The 24,838-nt window shown below is 40.5% G+C and overlaps 1 protein-coding gene across 1 annotated transcript in view; it reads left to right on the plus strand.

Moving 5' to 3' along the window:
- Window positions 1-24,838, plus strand: part of LOC130424637 (gamma-aminobutyric acid receptor subunit gamma-3) — a 109,295-nt gene that overhangs the window by 68,776 nt on the left and 15,681 nt on the right. The window contains exons 4-5 of the mRNA XM_056750458.1: window positions 8,380-8,600; window positions 15,257-15,339. Coding sequence (XP_056606436.1) covers window positions 8,380-8,600; window positions 15,257-15,339 — 304 coding nt within the window. The remainder of the gene's footprint in view (window positions 1-8,379; window positions 8,601-15,256; window positions 15,340-24,838) is intronic.

The following is a 24,838-nucleotide window of genomic DNA, read 5'->3' on the forward strand; positions in this document are numbered from 1 at the left end:
CTCGAATACACTTTCACACACCCACACACGCACATGTTTTGATTGGACCGCTCTCACAGAATGGTTCTAATCATGGCAAATGTTTGAAATGGAAATTGATTCGGTGCTATTTATGCACCATTTCAGATATACCGAGTCTTTCTGCAAGGACACCCTTTCAAAAAGACATCATCTGCATTCAGTTCTGACTTTTTAAACTTACCGTCATTTTAGTCTCAGTTATGTGTTTGTTTTATTATGGCATTTATAGACTGAGACGAACTGTTGGAAAAGTTGACACAGTTGTCAAGGACTGTATATTATTGATTTTCAATCAGGTCTATACACAAATGTATATCTTTTTTCTATTTCTTGTTTGGACATTCTGTCTATAATGACAGAACATCATGGATAACATCTACATATTTTTGCTGTAAGTCTAATGTAGAACATTGTATGTGGCCAAAATAATTCACGGTTGTGGTATTATAACAATATCTATTGGAATCAAAATAAAAATGTATTAATTAATGCTTACAAATGTTTCTTTAACGTTTTTTCTTTCTTTTTGTGCAAATGCGTAAATCACACTCATAATATGATATATGTAGTGTGGGAGGGAGAGAGAGTTTGTAAATGAAAGGGATAGTTAACCCAAAAAGGGAAAATAATTGGGTCCTCATTGTCTTTGGACACAAAACCAGTGAGACATTTCCCCCAAAAATCTTTGTGTTCAATAGATGAAAGAGTCATACTGGTTTTGATGAGCGTGAATAAAAATACATTTTGTTTTATTTTGAGGTGATGTATCCCTTTAAGTAAAATTTTTACCAATGTGATTTTATGTGTATTATAACAATAATCACGATTACCAATATTATAATTCATGCCAATACTGGTATATTGTTACACAATAATATTGTCAAAACATTTTCTCCATAATGTCTCTCGTGAAACCGTCTTGGTTACGTATGTAACCTCGGTTCCCTGATGGAGGGAACGAGACGTTGTGTCGAGAACGACAGATGGGGTTCGCCCTTGAGAACCAATCAACTCTGACTTCTATAGAAAAGGCCAATGAAATTTGGCGAATGCAATTTGCATGCCGGGCTCCGCCCCCGGAAATCCGGTATAAAAGGAGGCCGGCGTGCAGCATTCACTTACCTTTGTTCTGAAGAGCCTGAGACCTCTCAAACTGCAGCAGAATACGATACGTGTTCGTGGCATAAGGGACACAACGTCTCGTTCCCTCCATCAGGGAACCGAGGTTACATACGTAACCAAGACGTTCCCTTTCTGTCGGTCTCTCGACGTTGTGTCGAGAACGACAGATGGGGTTGCCTATGGAAAACGCCACAACGCTGTATCGCGTCACAATCTCTAGCGAAGCGACGGTAACAAGCCTGGGCGTGTCATCTCGAAGCTTTCGTGAGACTGTAACCTTCCAGTGTGGTGGTCGGGGGGTTCCAGAGCTTTCTTGGAGAAAGATGGGTACAGCCCTGACCGGTAACTTTCACGGACGGGGCCTTAGCTCTCTATAGGCGAGAGGCCGTCCAGATCAGTTTACACCGGGTAAGCGTGACTCTTAATCAGAGAAGCGCTACAGAGGCCACCTCCTACCCGTGGGGAGGAATATGGTGGATATAGGTATGGTCTCGTCCTTGGAGGAGAACGCATGGAATGTGCGGACTGAGTAGTTAACCGCGAGGTGGAGGCCCACCTGGGGAAGCTCATGGGTTACCAGGAGTGGGAACCATTCTCATGAGGATACATCAGACGGAACAGCCCACGGAGGGGGTGTTACAGACGTCCGGTAGCACTAGGTCCGGTTAGAGCTATCTGTGATAGCTCACATGGTATCCCGGCCTAAGGGGGAAGGCTGCTCTGCCCAGCCAGCCCCCAGGGGGTGCTTGTTTGGTGATAGATGGAATGCCTATTCTTAACCAGTGTCTGGGTAAGAAGGGAGGCTGGTGAGGTACCAGTTTCTTAGCGATGTGTTCGGGTAAGAAGAAAAGGTAAATAGCACACTGACCCAACCTGTTAGAGGGTGGAAAGGTGCTTTCGCAGGCATACGCCCCCCCGGATGCCAGTCCTACATGTCGCCACGCAGGACGTGGGCTGACACCGGGTTTACGCGAAGGTTGTTAACCCTTGCGAAGGTGTTTGGGCATAGCCCAACCCGCAGCTCTACAGATGTCTGCTAGAGAGGCGCTTCTGCCAGTGTCCAGGAGGTGGCTAAACTCCGTGTGGAGTGAGCCCTCACTGCCAATGGGCATGGGAGTTTCTGAGATCGGAATGCCGTCGTAACGGCGTCCACGACCCAGTGCGCCAGCCTCTGTTTGGAGACAGCCTTCCCCTTCTGCTGTCCTCCAACAGACACGGAGCTGGTCAGAGCTTCAGAGCTCTGCGTGCGGTCCAGTACGTACTGGACACAACACTAATCGGGTTGGGTCTTCCTCCCCTATGGGGAGCGCCTGCAAGTTCACCACTTGGCCCCGGAGGGAGTAGTGGGAACTTCTTGGGCACGCATCCGGGCCTGGGTCTCAAGATAACGTGAGAGTTTCCAGGGCCGAGTTTAAGGCAATCCAGGGACACGGAGGATGCTCGGTGGTCCCCTACCCTCTTGAAGGAAGTGAGCGCCGTCAGGAGGGCCGTCTTACTCTATGAGGAAGATCGGAACCTCCGAGGGGCTCTTTGGGGGGCCCTGAGGCTCCCCAGGACCACTTAGGGTCCCAAGAGGGTATGGAGCGGAGATGAGGCGGATTCCGCCCTCTCGCTGCTTAGGAACCTGGTGACCAGGTCGTGTTGCCCTAGAAACTTTCCACCGACTGAGTCGTGATGAGTGGCAATAGCGACTACATACACTTTCAGTGTGGATGGGAGATGTTAGTCTCCAGTCTCGTGAGGAGGGGAACACAATCCTGATCAAGCACCTCAGTGGGTCTTTCTCGTTGAGAAAGACACCAGGACGAGAAGAGGCACCGTCTAGAGGCGTGTAACCGCCTAGTAGATGGGGCCCTAGCCTGGGTGATGGTCTCAGCCGTATAGGGGGAGTAGCCATCTTAGGATCTTCTCGTCCCGTCTAGAGACCAGACATGGGTGTTCCAGAGGTCTGATCTGGGATGCCAGAACGTGTCCTTCCCCTGAGAGAGCAGGTCCTCTGTCAGGGGAATGGTTCAGGGGGAGTCGCTGTCCAGAGCATCGGCTCTGAGGCCAAGTGTGGTTAGACCGGTGTGGTGTAACCAATAACACTTGGTGCTCCTGCTCCCTGACCTTGCACAGAGTCTGTACAAGAAGGCTCCTGGGGGGGGGAAGGTGTGCTTCCGCCCATCCCGCGGCCAGCTGTGCGCAAGGATATCCGTGCCGAGGGCAGGGACTATCAAGCGGGCAAATGGTGGTGTTACGGGAGGTGAACAGGTTTTACCTGGGCCTACCCGAACAGCCTCCAAATGAGCTGGACTGCACGGGGGTGGAGTCGCCACTCTCCACGAGGCATAAACTGGCGAGAAAGCACGTCGGCTGTCTAGTTCAGTTTGCCCGGGGTGTGTGGCCTGCAGGGAACGAGTCACCTGTTGACTCCACCGGAGGAGGCGTCGAGCAAGTTGTGTTTAGCTGCTGTGTGCGAACGCCACCCTGACGATCTGTATTCGCTACAGCTATAGTGCTGTCCTCGGAACAGCACGTGTATGTCTCGCACGAGAGGCCGTAGCCTGCTCAGTGCAAGTAGCATAGCCCACAACTCTTGGCAATTGATATGCCAGCGCAGGCGGGGGTTCGTCCAACACCCCACCTGCGTGCCCGTTGCACACTACACCGCACCCCTGCAGGGAGACTTCAGTCGTCACCACGACCTGCCTCATAACCTGCTCAGAGGGACCTGAGTCCGTCGAAAAAGTCACAAAGACTAGGGGTTATGGTGCGTCGGCAGCAGGGCGGCATCACCATGCGCCTGCTGCCGGTGTGCCACGCTCTCCTCGGAACTCGACTCTGAAACCAGTGTTGGAGCGGTGTCATGTGCATCAACTCGAGGGGTATTAGCCCGCGAGGACGCCATGTGTCCCAGGAGCCTCTGAATTGTTTCAGGGGGACCGCTGTCTGCCTAAAATGTTCATTTCAGACAGTTCAACACTGGTTGGGCACAACTGCGGACAGGTGTGCCGACATGGTGACAGAGTTGAGTTCCATACCGAGAAAGAGGATGCTCTGCACTGGGGAGAGCTTGCCCCTCTCTTGGTTGACCTGGAGTCCCAATCGACCTAGGTGCCGGAGCACCAGGTCCCTTTGTGTACATAACAGATCTCGCGAGTGTGCCAAGATAGGCCAGTCGCTGAGATAGTTTAGTACCCGCTCGCCTTCCTCCTCTCAGGGAGAAAGGGCGGTCAGGGACAGACCGAAAGGGAGGACTCTGTACTGATATGCCCGCCTCTCGCACGCGAACCGTGGGAACGGCCGGTGTCGAGGAGGATCGAGACATGAAAGTAAGCGTCCTTCAGGTCGATTGCCACGAACCAATCCTGACACCTCATAGATGTCAGGACGCGCCTCTGTGTGAGCACCCTGAATGGCAGCTTGTGAAGGTGCTCTGTTCAGGGTACGCAGCCTTTGGGGGCAACCCGCCGTCTTTCTTGGGAACGATGAAGTGCGGGTGGTGACCCACTGAACATCTTGGTTTTGAGGGACGAACTCGATGCCTGTTTTGCCAGAAGGGTGGTGACCTCTACCCGAAGTATGGAGGCGTCCCTGCCTCTGACAGAGGGAGAGATGATGCCCCGAAACTTGGGTGAGTCTCTGGCGAACTGGATCGAGTAACCAAGACGGACCGCCCTCATTAGCCAGCGAGACAGTGTGGGCAGCTCTCGAGCTCCCAGGGACTGTGACAGGGTGACCAAGGGGACGGTCTGCTTCATCATTCCCACGGGGGGTGGTTCGTCGGCTGGCGGAGCTAACCATGTCGCGGGGAGTCCCCGGAGGGAAGGTTTTTGCTCCGCCTGCTTACCTGCCTGGCGGGACAACGGCACGCACTGTCGGTTTGAGAGTGGTGACGGCTGTCGTATGTGTACGACCTCACGCCTCGCCAGGGTGTGAGGTCGGTTCGCCGAGCACAGTCCAGTGGAGTGTGCGATCGGCTGCAAGTAAACCCGGGGAGAACAGAAAACTCAGTGAGTAAGTGGGCGCCAAGCCCTAACAAGGGCCCGGCTTTGGTGACGAGGCAGGAGTCGTCCCGTACCGACCGATCAGAGCCGTGGCTGTGAAGGTTCGGGCCCGATGTTGTTCTCCCTGGGGTCTTCCCGTCAGTGTCCCTTCTCGCGAGGAGGTTGCTGACGGGGTGGAGGTTTCCCCCTCGACCTCTGCTTCCGGGGTGCCGCCTGTGGGGGCACAGGAACCGGAGCCGATGTCGAAAGGGTCCTGGGTTGCAGGGAAGCAGACGTCACGTGAGATCTCGGAGGCCTGTAGGCGGCCGAGTCGCGGCGTGAAAAAAATGTGGTTAATTGCCACTGTCTGCTTCGCCGTCAAAAAACTGCTGAGCGCAGTCCTCGACAGTGTTACCAACAACCCACCCTGCGAGATGAGTGCATCAAGAAAGCGGACTTCCTTGCTGTCACTCTTCTGCACAAGGTATAGCCGGGGGTGTCTCTCCTGGACCACTACCGTGGACATCGTCCGACCCAGGGCCCGTGCCGCCGCCTTAGTCGCCCGTAGAGCGCTGTCAGCGGTGGCACGGAGATCCTGCATTATACCCGGGTCGGCCTTACCCTCGTGGAGCCCTCTCAACGCCCTGGCCTGGCGGACCTGCAGGATGGCCAAGGCATAGAGAGAGGAGGCAGCCTGGCCCGCAACATCGCAAGCTTTCGACACCAGTGATGCCGAAGTCTTACGTGCTTTGGACGGTAGGAGTGGTCGATCCCCCCCCAGGTGGTAGCCGTCCGCGGCACAGGTGCACCGCAGGCGGACGATCCACCCGGGGGATCTCGACGCAGTCCTTGGCTGCCTCACCATCGAGGGAAGTAAGGGAGCCGGAGCTGGTTTCACTGGAACGGTCCGTGAGTGGAGCGTTCCAAGTTTTACACAGCTCCTCATGCACCTCCGGGAAAAACATGGCACCCGGGGTGGGCGCGGTTTGCACCGCGCACCGACCTCGGGAACCACGTATCCCCGGGTTAGCACGGATGACATCACTTCTGCTTCCTCCTGAACTCGACCGCTGGGGGTGGAGTTTGGATTCGGCAGAGTCGGATGCCAGTCTCCCTCCGATGCTGCGAGCGACATCTCATCTACGTCACACATCGTTTCCGAGTGTGTGCGTGAGGATCCGGACGGTATGCCACCGCCGGTTGGGGAACGTTCAGAAGAGCGAATCGGGGTGCGATCGGCCCGTGAGCACTTGGCTGGCGGGTTTACGTTCGCAGAGTTCCCCGTATCACTAACGCTGCTAACGTGGGTGGTCATCGGGGCCGTAGCCACAGATGTCACAGCCCGGGTAGCAGACGAAATGGTGGCTGGTTCCCGTAGGAAGACAGCCACCCGTGACCGCAACTTCTGAATGACAATCTGCCCGCAGTGCAGGCAGATGTGTCAACGAACGCTGCTTCAGTGTGCTGGACGCCCAGACACCTAATGCAGCGATCGTGTCCATCCCCCTCCTCGATGAGGGTGCCGCACCCAAGAGAACAGCGGGACATGCCGCGCTGGAGAATGCTCAGTCAGTCCTGAAAAGGACTTTTAGAAAAAATCTCTAACACCTCCGGAACCGCCGAGACGCCCAGGGGAAGGTCGCTGCAGGAAGGGACGATCCGCTGTAACACGTCGTATCACCAGCGTGTAGTTGTAGAGGATTGAATCCTGAGTTGTACTCATGAGCGATGGCTCTGAAGAACAAAAGGTAAGTGAATGCTGCACGCCGGCCTCCTTTTATACCGGATTTCCGGGGGCGGAGCCCGGCATGCAAATTGCATTCGCCAAATTTCATTGGCCTTTTCTATAGTAGTCAGAGTTGATTGGTTCTCAAGGGCGAACCCCATCTGTCGTTCTCGACACAACGTCGAGAGACCGACAGAAAGGGAACACTCATTTATTTTGTAGCATTCACTCTGTCACTGAAAATAAAAATGTACCTCCTGGGAACGGTCTTCCATGCATAAGACTCATTGTACCATAATTAATGTATTAATGGGATAATCGGATTTCAAAATTACCCCTTTTTGGAGACTAATTCCTACTGTAATGATGACGAACAGTCACAAAACAGTTGTTGGGCTTTCAATAAACCCTGGCCTTGCCTGTTTTTGCTTAATTATTGTTGCCTTAACCCTTTTAGCTTAGTTTAAATTATCCAATCTCTAAAGATCTCTCCTGTAATAACAAAAGACCTCTGACATTCATATAAAAGCTACAGAATATAATGTAAACATCAGATATTCCCTTTGTGGTTTAACCAGACGAAATCTAAATGTGATTATGCATTATAGGCTGTATGGGCCAGTTGCAATGTTCAGCCATGTCCACAGGAACAGGACATCTGTAAAACTGTAAAGATGGTTTATGGAATAAAGCCAAAGAAATCCCTGAATTATACACTAGTACTTATTGTTTATAGGCCATGAGTGTGTTTCTCTCACCATGTTCAATGTTCCTCATGCCAGTCTCTACAGTGACAGAAGCTCATAATTCTGTTTAAAGTAACTTTAAGCTGACTTTGACCTCCATCTAAGCCACATTAAAGTTGGCTGAACTCAAGTCAAGCTTTATTTATAAAGCACTTTTCAGAACAATTGTGTCTGCCAAAGTGCTGTCCAAGTATAAGCAATACAATATAACTAAATCAAAAAGACGAATGATTAAAGAGTTGTAAGTAGGATAAGAGTAAAATAGAATAAAATAAAATGAAAACGCCAGGCTATAAAAATAGGTTTTTATTATTTGTAGGCCATGGTTATGGGATTACTTGAATACTGAATACTGCTCACAATAATAAAAGGCTACGAATGTGAATGTTATAAGCTGTATTGTATGGCGATGTGTGAGTGGCACAAATTAGAGCTTATGTAAATCGTACCTAATAGAATTGCTGTTAGGAAAAAGGGGATGGTAAAGCTTATGGCAGCTGGGGCACCAGAATTTGTGGTCTTTCCTGTTATTTTAAGTTTCTTGACTGCATTTTAAAGTATACATGCGAAATCTTTTTTAAAAAAAAACATCTTTTACATTATACATGGAAAAACTGTAAAAAAATAACTTTAAAATATTTTTTTACAGTATAGATATATTAGAAGAAAATGTATATACAAATGTCATTTTTATTAAAGTAAAATGTGTTAATGAAATACTTTCTTTTCAAAGGTGAAATAAACAGAAGTTGAGCTGAAATTTTCTCATGTTTTATTTTTCTTTGTTTTTCCACAGGAGTACCAGATTGATATAATTTTTGCCCAGACGTGGACAGATAGCCGCCTCAGATACAACAGCACCATGAAAATATTGACTTTGAACAGTAATATGGTTGGACTCATTTGGCTACCTGATACAATCTTCAGAAATTCCAAGAGCGCTGATTCACATTGGATTACTACACCCAATCAGCTACTTAGAATATGGAATGATGGAAAAATACTTTACACTCTAAGGTAAGCCTGTCCAAGTCATTATATATCAAAGCAAAACAGCCTGAAGAAGCTGAAAGAGAATATGAACAAAATATTATGTATGGATATGATTAAGTGTTTTTTGTGTCCTCTAAACTAACCAGGTGTTGCAAGTTCTGTTGTTTTCTGAAATCATAGTTAAAGTTGTGTGGTTTGCACCACCTGTGGTTAGAACTATAACTTCCTGTTTGCATAACCAGTCGACTTTGGCCATTCTGTTGAACTTAAAAATGTATTTTATTCATTATATCCCTATATTTATATTTCATTCACCCTGATAAGGCCAAAAAAACAGAAGAACATCTCTAAAACACACCAGGTTTGACAAGGCGATAGCTGGACTGTAAAAAAGGTGCAAAAATACTGTACAGTGATACATAATTATTATACAGGACTGTGTTCATAATAGGGGTAGTCTACTCAAATGTTAATGATCTCATTTCATGTTTTTTGTTCCTTTTGAGATCAAAGAAGTTCTAAAACCCTTTGTGAGAAGAAATCTTCTGACATGATATCGCATCCACAGTCAGACAAATTAAAAAGTACTTAGTTGGGGTAAGAAGCCAAAAATAGTCAACTCAGATTCAGATTCAATTTCTTTTAAAGCATAAAGAACAAATAAGGTTTTGAGAAATGTTTTCTATTATGCAGCTGCGGAAAATGAACACACCACTCTTTTAATCTTTTTCAATTTTTCTGAATTTAGGTATGTGTTAAGGAAAAAATCAGAAGAGTTGCTTATTTTAAACATTAAATATTCTATGTCCCGTGTATGCAACAAGTTTACATGTTAGTTCACATTATGTATTTGTTCAGTGTCAGTTCATTGTGCATAAGCATTGTAAAAGTAAAAATATGTTACTGAGATATTATGAAGCAGAGGTATTGAATGGTTTGTCATTGTTAAAAATATGATTTTATTGTAAGGGATTATCAAAGTTTCTCTAATTTATGAATTAAATAAGTTCACAAGTGACTACAAACCAACTTTTGTTCCCAACCTAGCTAGCTCCTACTGGGTATTACTAAAGTTTTATTTAATCTAACTCTTCCATTGTCATGAGCCCCATTCGAGTTTGAGCTCTGCTTCGAGACAGAGTATCTGGTGTGGTGTGACTCCAGTGTCTGTGATGCTGAGAGGTGATGACGCCCGATCATATCCAACTGGCCCCGTTTGGTCCAGTGCTCGGTGTTCGTGACAGATTTATTCAATAAGAATCTAGGCTAGGTTCGGTCAAATTTAGGCCAGGAAGCTGTAGAAATGGATGTGATGTCTTATATTATTTATCAGTATTCTGCAAATGGGTCCGTAAACACAGCTTCCTAAACACAGTGCTCTTGTTAATATTTTATGGGGTAAACCACTGTGAACAAACTACAGAACTAGCTCTTTTACTTGCGATGTCTTGACTTTTGATAAAAGAAAATACTTTGGACCTGATTTAAGAACAAACTCCAACACTTGTCAAAAGAAAACGAAATACATGTGCCAGGGAAACATATTTTTAAGTTTTACTGCGAGAAACACCACTGTTGACATTACGAGTAACAGCAGATGTAATATGAATTACAGTACACGCTTCTGGCCGTTCTCGTCATAATACATTATGTATCATTAAAGTAGACTGGAGTTCACCTTGGAAAGATTCGTCCGCTCATAGAAAACTAACATAATTGAGGATGCAAGCAATTGGTTTCCACATTCTCCTCAGCCATGGGTGCCCACTTTCTCTCTTAGACCCTAGGGAAATTATCACATCTTGTCATAGTCCTTAACCAATAGAGTCCAAAGCTGCTAAAAAACTTTCTCTCGTGTTTTACTTGTTTTTGTTGTTTTAATTGCACTGTCAAGCTAAATGTGAAATATATGGGTTTATAATTCATGCTTATCTACTATAGTATGTTTATTAGTCTGAATGTTGTGCTGCAGTTTTCCAAATATAGTTAGATGAGTGGGTGTCCACTGAAGTTGAATCTGCCCTAGTTATTCAAATCAGGGCATTCAAACACACACTGCCGAGTAACTTGTCATGTACTTTTTGAACTATCCCATCAGAAAGGCTCACCTTAATGAGAACAATGGTTTGAGCAGGCAAGCTCAAGACCTTGTCTGGTTTGATAGCATCATGTCTCAAAGACAATGTGTTCATAGAAATGTGCTAAAAAGTGGGTATTAACTAACAAAGCAAATGATGGCCTTAGGATGTGATTTCGTGACTTTTTTGTAGTTAATTTATTTTAAAGTAAATTATTTGTAAGATCAAGATGATTTTATGGGTGTTGTTATATGTAAGGTTTTATTTACACAGCTGCCCTAAACATATAGTATTTTGTATGTTTCTAAAATGGCTAATCCACCATTATGTGTGAACTCAGTAGTTAAAGTATTTCTAATGCTTAAATAGAATAATTGTTTTTAATCCATAAATTTTCTTTTGCTGTTTTAAAAAAAGGCAGAACAAATAGTAAAGCACTTTATTTATTTATTATTCAGACGATCAATTACAGACAATGCCAAAAAAGACAGTGTAAGTACACACAGTAGCCAATAACAATGCAAGATGTTATCAGGTTCGTAAAAAATAATATTTTTTTGTCATTTGTGAACAAAGACACTTTAGTTCTTGCAGTTTGTTATTTGCCGGATAAAATATTAGTTTGTTCTCTTATTATGACAGGTGGTCCAGTTAATTTATGAAGCACTGTGCCTCGTAATGTCACAAATGACCAATCAGAATAAAGCATTACAGGGCGGTTTAATAGTATGAGTTTTAAGTGACAGAAGTTTATTCAATAAAAGTTAAACGGTGGGTTACTTTTAATGCTGTAGTGTCTTAACCACACTTCTGCTGTAAGATGTTGAACAAAATAAATATGTTTATACATTTCCACAGATACATTTAAGACTACTACAATAAGGGCTGTCAAACAAATAATCGTGATTAATCACAATTGTATGTGAACAGTTATTCATTTTAATATTGTTCTTAAATATGTACATGTATGTGTTTATGAATACAAAATATGAATATGAATAGTGCACAGCCTTTAAATATGTTAACACAAACTTTTGGATGTGATAAATCACAGTTAATTGTTTGACAGCCCTATTCACAAGTCATTTCTTTTTTATATTCTATTCAATTTTTTATCTATGTTAGTAAAATATAACATTACATTGATGACATTTTATCAGCAGAATACACATAGACAGTGTTCCTTACGTCACAATAATTCAACATGTTCGATACAGTAGTTAATTTGCATTCAACACATGATAAATACAAACTGACTCTGTAGCTCTGGATCAATAGGGTGGTTACAATTCTGTCCACTGGCCTGAAACCTCCCAAAACGTTTTACAGTAGCTATTAGGCATTCCTTATTGCTGAATGCTGCTCTGATGTTTTGTTTTTTACATATTAGTTGCCTACATGTTAACAAATCTCGAGTCCAATGACAAATATACTTTTAGATTCAGACATCCACTAATGAAGATTACGTTTAAAACACAACACAACAACAGATAAGCCAAGACCAAATGGTATTCTGCGGGATTCAGAGTAGTATTTTTAGTATTTGGATAATATAACTCTCTCATACCTTTGTGAACGGCCTTCAGGTTTCTCTCAGTTCTCTGAACAGACGAGCTGTTCTGAGCATTTATTTAGACCTGAGGAAATTTTACAGGCCAGTGGAGAGACTAACATCATGCCGTCTCCATTACTCCATGAATATTTCCTTGGCAACGGGAGAAACAGTGCAGATGCTAAGGGGGGAAATCTGCGGATGGAGCCATCGTGGAACAAAGGCTAACTGGGTCCTCCCATATGGAGCTCTGTTCATGATCGATATTCAGTGACGCCTCAGAGATACGCTGGTGGTATTTAAAAACCATAAAAAGGGATATAGCTGGGGCTACAAAATGTCACTCTCTATTCTAAATGTACACATAGGGGCTTTGAGGTAAACAGTATTGGAATTTTCTGTATAGTATGTGGGTTGTATGAGCATTAACATGCAGAATTGGTAATAATTGCTAAATAAACAATGGCGGTACCCATCAACTTGCATTGGTTTTTGTATCTATACAATAGAAGATAGAATTTTCATTTTTGGGTGAATTATCTCTTTAAAATGATTTGAAACATGTCTTCATAATTGTGGTAAATGTGGTATTGGGTCATTTTTATTGGTCACAGTGTAACGACACATCAGTATATACCATGTTTGAACAGTAAGCCATTTATGGCACTATTTTTCTCGCTGGGGTACGGATTGAGTGTACGCAGCCGACCGAGAACTGTTGATCTACTTGTCTATTCAAATACTCTCGTAGAAATCTGCCAATTTTTCATGCAGGAGATGGAATTTACCTGTAATCTACTTTTCATTTATTTATCAGATTACTGCTTACAGACTCAGAACATGTGGAATAAGGTTCAGGCAAAACTCTAATGATGAAAGAAATGAGAAAATTTATATCAGTCATAAATATTTATTACTGCATATTGAAGTGTTTTTTTTTCTGTTTATGACAGTAACTGTCAGTGCCTACAGCTTCATACAGCATACAAGCTGCCTGTTTCTCGATAACACAGCACCTGTTATATACTTATGCAGATAAGCTTTATATTTTGTTCTTGATATTTTCATTGTGGGGGTTTAAAGGGATCGTTGTTCCAAACCTGTATACATTTCTTTGCTTGGTTGAACAAAGAGAACGATTTTTGGATGAATGCTTTTAATAAAACCGTTCTTGTGCCCCAGAACTTTTGCTCTCCTACATTCTTCAAAATATCTTCTTTTGTGTTCAACAAAGTAATTTTTCCTACTATGGTAGTCAATGGGGACCAATAACTGTTTGGTTATAAACAATATTCCAAATATCTTTCTCTTTGAGCATCAGAACAAAGAAATTTATTAAGATTTGGAACAACTCGAATACATATTTCACTAAAGGCCAAAAGATAGCCTTTAGATCAACAACTGATGGCAAATGCTCCAAGGAGGTAAAAGTTTTAAAAGACATTTGTGTTGGATTTTTTAATGTTCATGTTCATTAGTTTGATTTTAACAGTTCAATGGTCATACTTTCTTATTTTTAAGTGAATCTTATATATTATATTGCTGTTCCTTATAACACCAATGTACTCGTATTTGAAGAGCCACTTTTTGACACAAATCTACAAATGAGATGGCAAAAGTGGATTAATATTTCAGTGTTATATTAACAGTATTCTCCCAGGTTAATAAGCACTCCGTACCCACAGGTTTTATTCATTATAAAGATAATAATAATACATTTATTTGAAATCCTGAACTATTGTATGAATAATCAGCACAGCGCGTCACTGTTTTGTGTCGAAGAATTGAAAATTAAACATGTTTCCATGTGAACATCTGTCAAACAAATCTGTCTTTCTTCTCTCTCATCTTGAAAATCAAAAGTGAAGTTGAGTATGATATAAAATGAGACAGTGTTGCATTTCTGAAATCATATTAAAGATGAATCGCACTTATTATTTTGTTGACTGTATTTGAGGTAGCTGGGTTAAAGAGCAGATATATAACAGATCAAAATGTAATCCATTTTTATTCTTTCTCTAAAATAGAACAGGTTAAAATCACCCCCATCTCATGGCAATTTGTTACTATATAAAAAGGTTGCAAATTTATATGAATTCATAACATAATTTCAGTTATATGGTACACAGATCTTCTTTTGCACCAGTGGCTCACACCATGTCTTCACCGGCCATACTGGATGCGGCGCTGCACATCAATCCCATCAGAACAAGTGGTGTGTCGTGTCCGGTGTAGATACAGTGTTACGTTTGGGTTGGGCTTTAAATTAATTTTGTACAAATTCACACAAATTAGCCACCTTGTAAAATTGTCACGAATACCCATAAGATCAGACTGGTAAAAAAATGATATTTCTTTTAAACCATATCCCTCAGACTAATCATATTTAATTGTGACCTTCTCTATTACCACGTTTACATCAAGAAAAATAATACGATATAACACGATTAATAAAATACATTGATTAAGAATGGACCATGTCAACAAAGCTTTATGATTACCTTAATCCGTCTAAACTCATAATCGTAGTTAACACAAATCGAATCAAGACGGGTGGAGTACTCCTATTTTAGTCGCACTATCGGTTATAAGTGATCTTGATCGCAGTATTACCAGCGGGTAGGAACTTTCGCAGCACTTTGAGACAGGTTACACACACGCACGGCAGTGGGCAGTCGTTTCATTTTACAGCGAACAACATGGCTTCAAGCAAGAAAGCAAATTTTTGGTCCGAACGGGAAACAAGAAAGATGCCAACAATTCTAGAAAATAAATGAAACACCAAAAACTGTATGCGGTGCAATGAAGAACTGTTTGTTGATACATTAAATTATGGAGGGTACGTCGAACGGCGTCGCTCAGGGATGTAATGACGTATGCCATTAATCGAACTATGTAGTGTTACATGTAAAACGGGAACATGAAAGGTATATAAACACCTTAATCGTAATATTAGCCTACCCAGAATAAGGCAAATAATTTGATTACTGATATCCATGAAAATGTGGTCTATGTTTACAATGTAACTATGTTTTGTCCTCTGATTCCAGATTGACCATTAATGCAGAATGCCAGCTTCAACTTCATTACTTTCCTATGGATAAACATTCCTGCCCACTCGTCTTCTCTAGTTGTAAGTACTTCAATTTATTCTCCTCTTGTCTTTTTCTCTCTCTGCTTCCTGGGTTGTGACTATTTGTTTTGTCTTATATAATGACATATTGATATATCGACCTTAAGCATTCAAGTACAGAAATATCATTGTGCACCATGATATGCTTAATTTAAAGCATAAATACTGTGTTGCTTAACTAACTGTAATTTTGTAAATGGTCCAATGATGACTGGCACGTAAAACTTTAGTAACATTATAAGAGTACAGTAAATAATAATGACTACAAGAATCAGGAATCAAATTTATTGCCAGACAATGCACAGATATTTTCAGGGCTGATGTCTGTGTAGTTTATGTGTGACATTTATTGACGATGTCATTACATTGTAATAGCAAATATCATAGCTGTTTTACGGTCAGTTATCATGTTGTTTGCATATACTGGATTGTGACTAGGGTTAGGTATCAAGAACCGGTTCAATTTTAGAACCAGTTCTAAATTTCAAAGAACCAGGTATTCGATAGGGCGCGCGCATTTCGGTTCTGTTTATCGATTCCTGACTTTTTTAATCACTCGCGAACAACAGTGAGTATTTTACCGTTGTATCTGCTAGGACCTGCGATCTTATCTCCTTACGCACACGGTTCATTACCATGGGATATCGGGACTATGAACGCAGCAAACGTTCAAAAGTTTGGTTAAACTTCATATTAAAAGATGATAGCATTGCCACATGCAATACGTGTTGTAAAGATATTTTGTGAAAGGGAGGAAGTACCTCTTACAGTATATGATGTTACACGTCATTAATCTGAAAGAAAAATGCATCGAGTTGAAGTCTTTCAGCCTCGAGTCCTCCTGCTACAACGCACCAGATAATTTACAAAATACAGATAGAGATGAAAAGACAATCAGTTTGTTTGTTACTTTAGTTTTTTCAGTGATCATAATTAAATACATCCAGGAAGCTACAGGAGAACATGTTGTAGTTTATTTTAAATTAAATTAATCTGAATTATTAATTCAATCACCTAAAAATGAATCAATTCAGTTTTTTATTCTCAATTAATTGTTTATCTAATGGACGATCAAGCAGCTGCATGTTAAATTTTTGATGTTGTATTTTTGTATTATACTCAAAGATTTTGGGTTTGTAATTGCTTCTGATTATTCCTTAATGCAAGTGTTGTTTATTTCATTATTTGACGAATTGTCACAGTTTCAGCCTACTGGTTATAACCTAAATGTGGCAAGAATAAAAGGTAAAACTTTCTCTCCCCCAAAAAATATTGGAATCGGAACAGAGAATCTATAAGAACCGGATTCGATAAGCAGAATCGCAATCGGAACTGGAATCGCTGAAATTAAAACGATACCAAACGCAAATTGTGACACATTTTAAATTCAGATGATTTCTCAATGTGACCTGCAAATTTCAAACCCGACAAGTAAAGTGTTTTGAATTATATTGAACGGTATGAAAACAATATATACATGCTGAAAACTAGGCCGTGGATTTCATTACATGTATATCCAAGGGCACTTGTAGACTTTGTAATTACTTGACTCGTCCACTGGACTCTTGAAGGCCGCCTTCATTAGTAGGTTGTCATGACTGACATTACTCAAGGGTGATGGGGAATAGGAGATGCAGCTGAGGTGTTAAGAGTCTTAGCAAGAAATAAATTGGAAAAGTAATTTTCTCTTTGTAATACGTTTTTGCACCTTTTTTGTTTCTCACACCCTTCTGTTTGTACCCTCTCATATACAGATCAGGGCATTCTGCTCTTTCTCAAAACAGTTATGTGTGGATCCATGATGTCACAATGAAACAGCCCTTACAGAAAACATTTTGTTACTCTTTTTTATAGTTTATTTGACATATTCAACCAGAAGGACAAAACACACACGCTGGCTACCATGAACCGTTTAGTCCCTCCACTCACTTTTTTATAAACCTTTAATTAGATTGACGTCTTCTTTCATTAACAAAATTAGCCATTATTAAATCTCTGAAAACACATGTTCATTCCAGTGCTCAAGTGCTCAACCATATGCAACATACAAAAGCTCAAAATGAACCATAATGTAATATGTGTTAAGTTTAAAGGTGGCAATTCACATTTAGCGCCTTTTGCGCGCGCAATTTCGTTATTTTGAATGTAGACACATGGCAGCCGAGCGCAAATAGGGAGCGACATACAGTGTGGCGCACACATTTTTCTAGGCACGTCGATGCCGCATCGAGATAGAAATAGTGGCACACATTTTCTATGCGGTTATACACGCGAAATGTGAATCTGGCTTAGCCAGCTATATGAAAGTCTTTATTTCAGAAATCAACACCTTTACACTGTTGTCCTTCCTAGGATGCAAGTCCACAGCAGACTGAAGGTTTAGTCCTCTTTAGTCTTGTTCAGGCAGTGAGCATATTAAACAGTTGTTTTATTTCCCTGATATGTAATGGCTATGAATCTTTACACTGAACTACACATATTTTATTGATTTATATTTGTTTGAGTGTTGCATCCCTGAAGTGTAGAAAAAAAGCTTGACCCAGTCCAGGTCAAATTTGGTTCTGTTAAAGGATAAACTATGGAAATAGAATTCCAGGTTTTTCTACATAATGTTTCCTATTGGGTTCTTTGTTTGGATGTATGGTTCCATTAAGAAACTTTAACATCCACAGAACCAGATTTGCTGTAGTGAAGTAAAAAAATCTACAGATAAGATAAAATCACTGAAAAATTATTTAGGGAACTAAATTTTGCTGCAAACAACCTGTTTTGCTCCTTTATTTTTGTAATGACACCTTTGGTTAACACATTGCAAGTTACTTGCAAAGAACTGTTTTTATTTCCCAATTGTGCATCACTACTTCTTTTTTTTTTCGTCATTTACGAACATGATGTAAACACAACAATGATTGACTGTGAAGTCTTCTGGGTTACCATAGTAACGCAGGCCAAGAACACAGTTTTTAACATTTTAATCTAGGATGCTCTCTCAATAATGGTGTTTTGCTCTTTTCTAATGAAGCAAACAAAAAATCTTCTGTAGTCTTACTTTAACTGCCTACTGTTCTGTATGTAATAAATCTGCATGTGATGTAGTGTGTGTGTCACACACTAGGATGGGGGTCCAATGATTTATTTCAGGATAATCTTATAGTTCAGTATAGTCAGTGTCCCAATTTAACTCTCACTGATTTCAAATGAAAACAGCCTTTGGTGAGAAAATAAGTAATGGGTAATGTACTGTCAGTCTATCATTTTCGCAAGATACACCCCGACAGAGTCATCTTCAATGTTTCCACAGGGGTTAAATTTGTGTAAATGCCTAACTGACTTAGCATTTTGCCATTTATTCCATGGCTCCTTACTAAAAAAAGTAAATGGACATAAAATATTGATTTGAGTTTAAATGATATTGTTTTGGGAGAAACAAGAAACTCCAGAGTGCTACAAGAGACAAAACTAGCAGTAGTTTTAGAATATACAGTCATTTTAGAAATATATTGATCAGCTAGAATCAAGTTTTTAATAGAGCTTTGTAATAAAATGCTATTTTCTAGGGTTGGAAATTATTAACTCTAAATTTAATCCTAAATATTTTTAATATTGTCTGAGACACAGTGTTCGTTATGTACCTTAAAATTGATCGCAGAAATACTTAAAAATAAATGATAACGATCCTGCTCCTGATAAGGATTTTGTCTCACCCCGGCCAGCAGGGGGTGCCTTCGGGAGCTTCCTGTCAGGCGTCACCAAAGGACCCTCATTACAGTTCTGGTTGCTCCGAGACTGCAGGAGTCGCTGCTGTCACTAATCCATGTCGATCGTCCACACATCTCTCTCACCCTTTATTAGTCTGTTTGTTCCCATTCAGTCTTGAGCCAATATTCCTGTAATCCAAGCTGTTGTTCTTAAGTTAAGTCTTGTTTATGTTTTGGTTTTAGATCCTCGTGTCTACTTTATTTTACTCAGTTTTGGAAGCACGGCTCTCCATATTATTTTGTACTTTGTTTTACCTTTTAAGTAAAGATTGATGCTGGATAACTCAAGCATCCTGTCTATCTGACCTTCTGCAATTGAGTTTACTTACCTTTGGAAATTGCTCACTGTGTTATCTAGAACACAATTCAGGGTATTTACGGCCAAGTTAATTGAGGACCATGTCTGCACTGTCTTTAAAATGCAATAAAGGTCCAAAATCATTGTTGGGATGAGCCATATTAAATAATCCCTCAAGCTTTTGCTTTTGCTTTTTTCCCTTATTACTTTTATTCACCTCAAAGCTACTGTCTTCTATTTCCCGGCTGTCTTCTCTGTTTGTTTTTGAAAAACAAGCGCTGGGTTCCAAGCCCTCCATTTTAAATCCAATTGATATGCAAATTAAGGTTAGTGCCCATTAGACAAGACCTCGCGGACCTTTCTCATGTTAGTGGTCACATAGGAGTGTACAAACTTGGACTGAAGCAATGTCCACTTATCCTTCACAAAGAAAATGGTCCCACATATGTACCCCGATAGAAGACATTTGGCAGAAAGATTATTTGAATATTTTACACCTCACTGCCCAGTAGAGCAGTCTGTCCACCAAAGCATATTGAACAGATTCAAACATAAAGAGCTACATTGACCAACAACATAAACAAATTGATATATGAAATGCTCCCAAGCTGGTGTGTGTTTGTGGATATCTGTCCTGAAGGACATGTGGTGCATTGTGGTGTACAGTACACCTGACACCAGTCACCAGTTACTTCTGCACCGATCAAAAATGCTGCTACTTTCTACCTGCATTCATCAACAAAGAATTTCCAGGTGTAACTAGATAAGCCAACAGTATGTGGCCCAAACTCATTGGCAAGGAGAAAAGAATCAATAAAAAGACACCATGTGCCTTTAATGCAGCATCAAACCCTCACACAATAAATTCATACAACACATACAACTCATAACAGAAAAGTCTCCAGCTGAAGGTTGCACCATATATCTATCAGAACATCTTCCAGTTGACTAGAGAGGTTGAAGCAGGGAACCTGTTTCTAAATCATCTTTTAATTGTGGAGATTGTTGATCTTGAAACACCAAACAGTCTGGTGTTTAAGTTACAAGTGCTCCTACTAAATGCATATTATTTTGTCCAACCTGTATGTTCAAAAGATGTGCAATACGCATTGTTATGCATTTCTGACCTTTAGTTACTGTTTTCCCACATCGGAAAACAAACATCAGCCTCCAGAACAAACACTGACTCCACACTGTTATAGACACTTTAGAGTCACATTATTCAGATAAAGTAATACCCTGTTGTGACAACATGCATCATTAAGTGAACTTTTTTGTCACTTCACATCCATCAGGCAATATAATCGAAATAGTGTTTGGAGACCCGAGGATAAGTCATTGCTCACGAAACGCTGTGCGGATACTCGTGAAGATTGATGGAGAGTTCAGAGTCATTTAAAAAAGGGGGGAAAAGGGCTGGATGTGCCTGCAAATCCTGCAGAAACCACCTGTAGTGGCACTAACTGACGAGAACTGCTTTCCTGCCGCATAGAATCACCTCTGCGATATTAACTCGAAATTGCTTTGACCCTCTCTTCATAGATCTGCTTGCAGCGGTCGAGAATATAATTTCAATCAAAGCCTTTTTACTCTGCATAGAGGCGGTCTTGAATACTCTCATCCACTGATGGCACTCCGATTATCTAGTGGTCATTATAAAAAGCTGTAGGAACGTCTGTGGTTCATGCAGACGCTTCCTGGGACTATTTTGCTCTTGCTAAAGTTTGCAATATTACAGTTAGTAAATGCACTCTAACAAAATCTGTCAAAATATGTCAATTATTATTAATATCAGTGTTAGTAGTATTAATATGAATGATTTTTTCCGTATTCATTTTTACAGTTGTTTTAGCTGTATTTTACATTTTGCACTAATTTAAGATACATTTTAGCCTTAATGGAAATGTCCGTAAAATAAAGGAAAATTCACTGGTCATTTTTCTGCCAGTACTTTATCCGTTTTTTTACAGATTTTTTTATTACAGCGTGTAAGACTAAAACAATGATAGGTGATGCAAAATAAGGAAAAGAATTAGAAAGTGACTTAATAGTTTGAACAAGAGAATTAAAGATTTAGAGTTATTTATCTCCAAGTCTTCGGTGTCAGAAGGGGAAGCTTGTTTTCATTCCTCTGTTAATTAGTGTTGTGCCCCCTCCAATCTGTTATGAATTGAAACACCCTTGTGGTTACATCTCTATCATCGCAATGTTTCAAATGTTGTAATAAGATTCTATTACAGAACTTCGAAGCCTAGTTTCCCATTCTCTTTAATGTTCTCTCAAGCAATTTACAGGATTTAAATCTTTGGCATAGTACAACACTCAAAACGTCTGTGAACTCAGTGGGTAGGTACCTGTTATAGCATCATCAAAGGTAGGCAAACAGAAATAAAATAAAAAGATTACAGTATGTAGATGAAAGCTGGAAATGGTTTATACTTTGTGACTAAAAATGAAACGAACCTGCCTTGATTTCCCTAAAAGTAAGGTTTAATGAAAAAGTATATTGTGACTAACAATAGGAGGATGTTAATGTTTTGAGCAAGGCGATTTTCATACCTTAATTATAATGTTGATCTAGGATGGATTGAATTGGATAAAGTTCATTAAATAAGGTAGGAATGTTAAAATCATGGAGAGCTATGATTACCTTTGATCATTCTGTTTTTCTTTAAAGCGCAAAATGAGCACACTGAGACCTTTTTGTACTTTGATGGCACAGAATTTGGATTTGTGATAATGGATTGCTCATAATGGGAATAAAAGAACAGTTCCGGACTCATGCAGGTCTAAGATCATACATTGGAACATTGCACAATGGCGAATTACCTGATTTGAAAAATGTCAATGGCTTTGGTCTATTGATTATGACAATATGAATTATTTAATTATTAATTATTATTTCCTTTATAATTAATCTTATTTTAAATCTTTAGCCTTATAAACTTAACAAGGACGTGCGCATCTTTGTTTACATTAGTTCAAAGTTAGTGTTAGCTTTAATGTAATTACCTTTAGTATTTGACTTTATTTTATTATTTATTAGATAGGATTTAATAATTAATATTTTAATGAATATTAAGATTTTCCATATTTGAGATGATTTAACTGTGTTATTGTTGTTTCTTGATCTTGCTCTTTATCTACACCTGATTCTTGAGACAGTGATGCAAATATCTCAATTACAGTTCCCTACAGTAGATATAAACCCATAACTAGTTATGCCTAAAATAGAATATAATTTAACGTAAAATGATTGAAAAATGTCTCGACATTCATGTTAACTCTTGGTAATGTAAATAAGTAAAAGCGCAAAAGAAATATTATTTTTCTACTATTTTCTGCAAATATATTAGATAAGTATGTACATTTATACATTTATGCATTTGGCAGACGCTTTTATCCAGTGTACAACAGTACATTGTTAATATTGTACAATATTGCAAAATGTTGAAACTACATATGGAATTGCCCCTTTTCATATATCAAAAAATGTAAACCTTTGGTGGCAATATTTGGAAATTTAATATCAATTTAAACATAAATATTAATATTATGTAACATATTGCCTTATAATTTCCTGTGTATTCCAATGTATTTTTGTTTCGTAAAGGTGAATATGTGGACTTTCCTTAAAAAATATGGCATAGTAGGAATATATAAGTTTTTCCAATGTTTGTAAGATGCATCAGTTCTGTTCGTCACTACATCATAATGCAGCACAATTTGCTGGTTTTATAACCTTGGTTTTATAAGCCCAACTTCGGCCCTGTATAAAGTTAAGATATCCATCCTGATCTCGCATAAATTCGTAACTATTTTACAAGGTGGGTAAGTCGTATGAATTCATACATTGTGAATCGTACAAAACTGTATGATAACTAGAAAAAAAATTACATTGAAGTCCCACCCCTAAACATGAAGTCACTGGTGCGAAAGCAAATCGTAGTCAAACGTATTATTGAGATCATACGAGTTCTTACGAATTAGCCAAAAATAGCCACATTGCAAAATAGTAACATTTTTGCTGTCAGAGTGTTGAAATGTCCCAAAGTCTGCTAGTGGAGAACTGTTCTTTGCTTTTAGTTAAAATCACAGGGATGTCCCTAGTGCTTAAAGTGGTATTTTTAATGTGACGATGCTTCTAAGAATTATTGAATCCACCAAAAAGGAATTGCACAATTCAGTGGTCTAGAATCAAAAAGGGATGGAAGCATTTAATTTTGCATAGACAATGGGAACTGGATCATGGAACTCGGCTGCTTTTTGGACCCCCTGGGTTTATCAGTGGATCTGATTTTTCACCTGGGTTCAATAAATCTCCAAGAATACTTAAATTACAACGTGGAGAGCCAGCTGTGAAGATCAAATCTGAGTAGTTTGAACTGGTGTAGTTTGTTGAGTGCATACAACCCTTTGAATGAAAAAAAGAATGCATGTGCTGACATACCGAATTGAATCGAATCTTGCAGACGGTTTCTTTTTCACATTTTATGAAAACAGGCAAACAAAACAACAACCAATGACTTCTGGTGCCTCATTCTTATCGTAGCATACTCTACATGGCCCAAAGACTGAAACTGGCTCGAATACTGTCCAGGCCTAAAGCATTCCATCATTCTGGCTCAATTTGCATCATATTCCTTTTCTTCCTTAGTTGTTAAAGCCAAATCTGTCACACTAACCCTGACTAAACCTATGAGTTTGTCTCTGTGCATATTCATGCTAATGCTGTGTGCTAGCTGTCCTGATTATTTAGTGTGGAGGAGGTGATTTCGCAATCTTGTGTAAAAATGTGTGACTAAAGAATTTACCCGCTCTGCTTTTGTCTGCAAGATATAAAGCTCCATTCTGCTACACCATTTCCCACATCTCTCTATCAGTGGTGTCACTTATTCTTTGCTTCAATTCGTTTCCTTTTTGCGATTTACTCATCAGAAAACAAGAGATGTCGCTCACACTAAAATACTTTTAGTTTGTAATTGGAGCCGAGTCTGATAAAGCACCATTTTTTTGTGTCAAAATGATTAATATCTACCTCAAATATGAGCAAAGATAATAGCAATGAAACATAATAACTTAATTTACTGTTTATATACAGTAAACTATTGTTGAGAAATAAAATGGAAATATTCTGTCATATTAAAACTGAACAGCACTTAAAGAGTCAATTATTTTAACTTTTTCAGTCTTTTTCAGGTGTCAGTCGTGTAAGATTTGACCTGATGATCTCACACTTGAGGTGAAACTTTTCCTCTGTGGAGCATCTGTTTCCGCTCAGGTAATGGGCTGAGCCCCCTAGGACCAAAACCCTAGAACCTCCCCTGGCTCTAACAATGTACATTCTGGCTGCATCCATATCTGCTCTGGTTTGAGAATATTAGTAGTCTTGTCTTGCGCTGATCAAACCTGATCAATGGCTCCTTGTGTGTTGAAAGGGGTC

The sequence above is a fragment of the Triplophysa dalaica genome, chromosome 6, assembly GCF_015846415.1.
Source record: "Triplophysa dalaica isolate WHDGS20190420 chromosome 6, ASM1584641v1, whole genome shotgun sequence".
Lineage (NCBI taxonomy): Eukaryota > Metazoa > Chordata > Actinopteri > Cypriniformes > Nemacheilidae > Triplophysa > Triplophysa dalaica.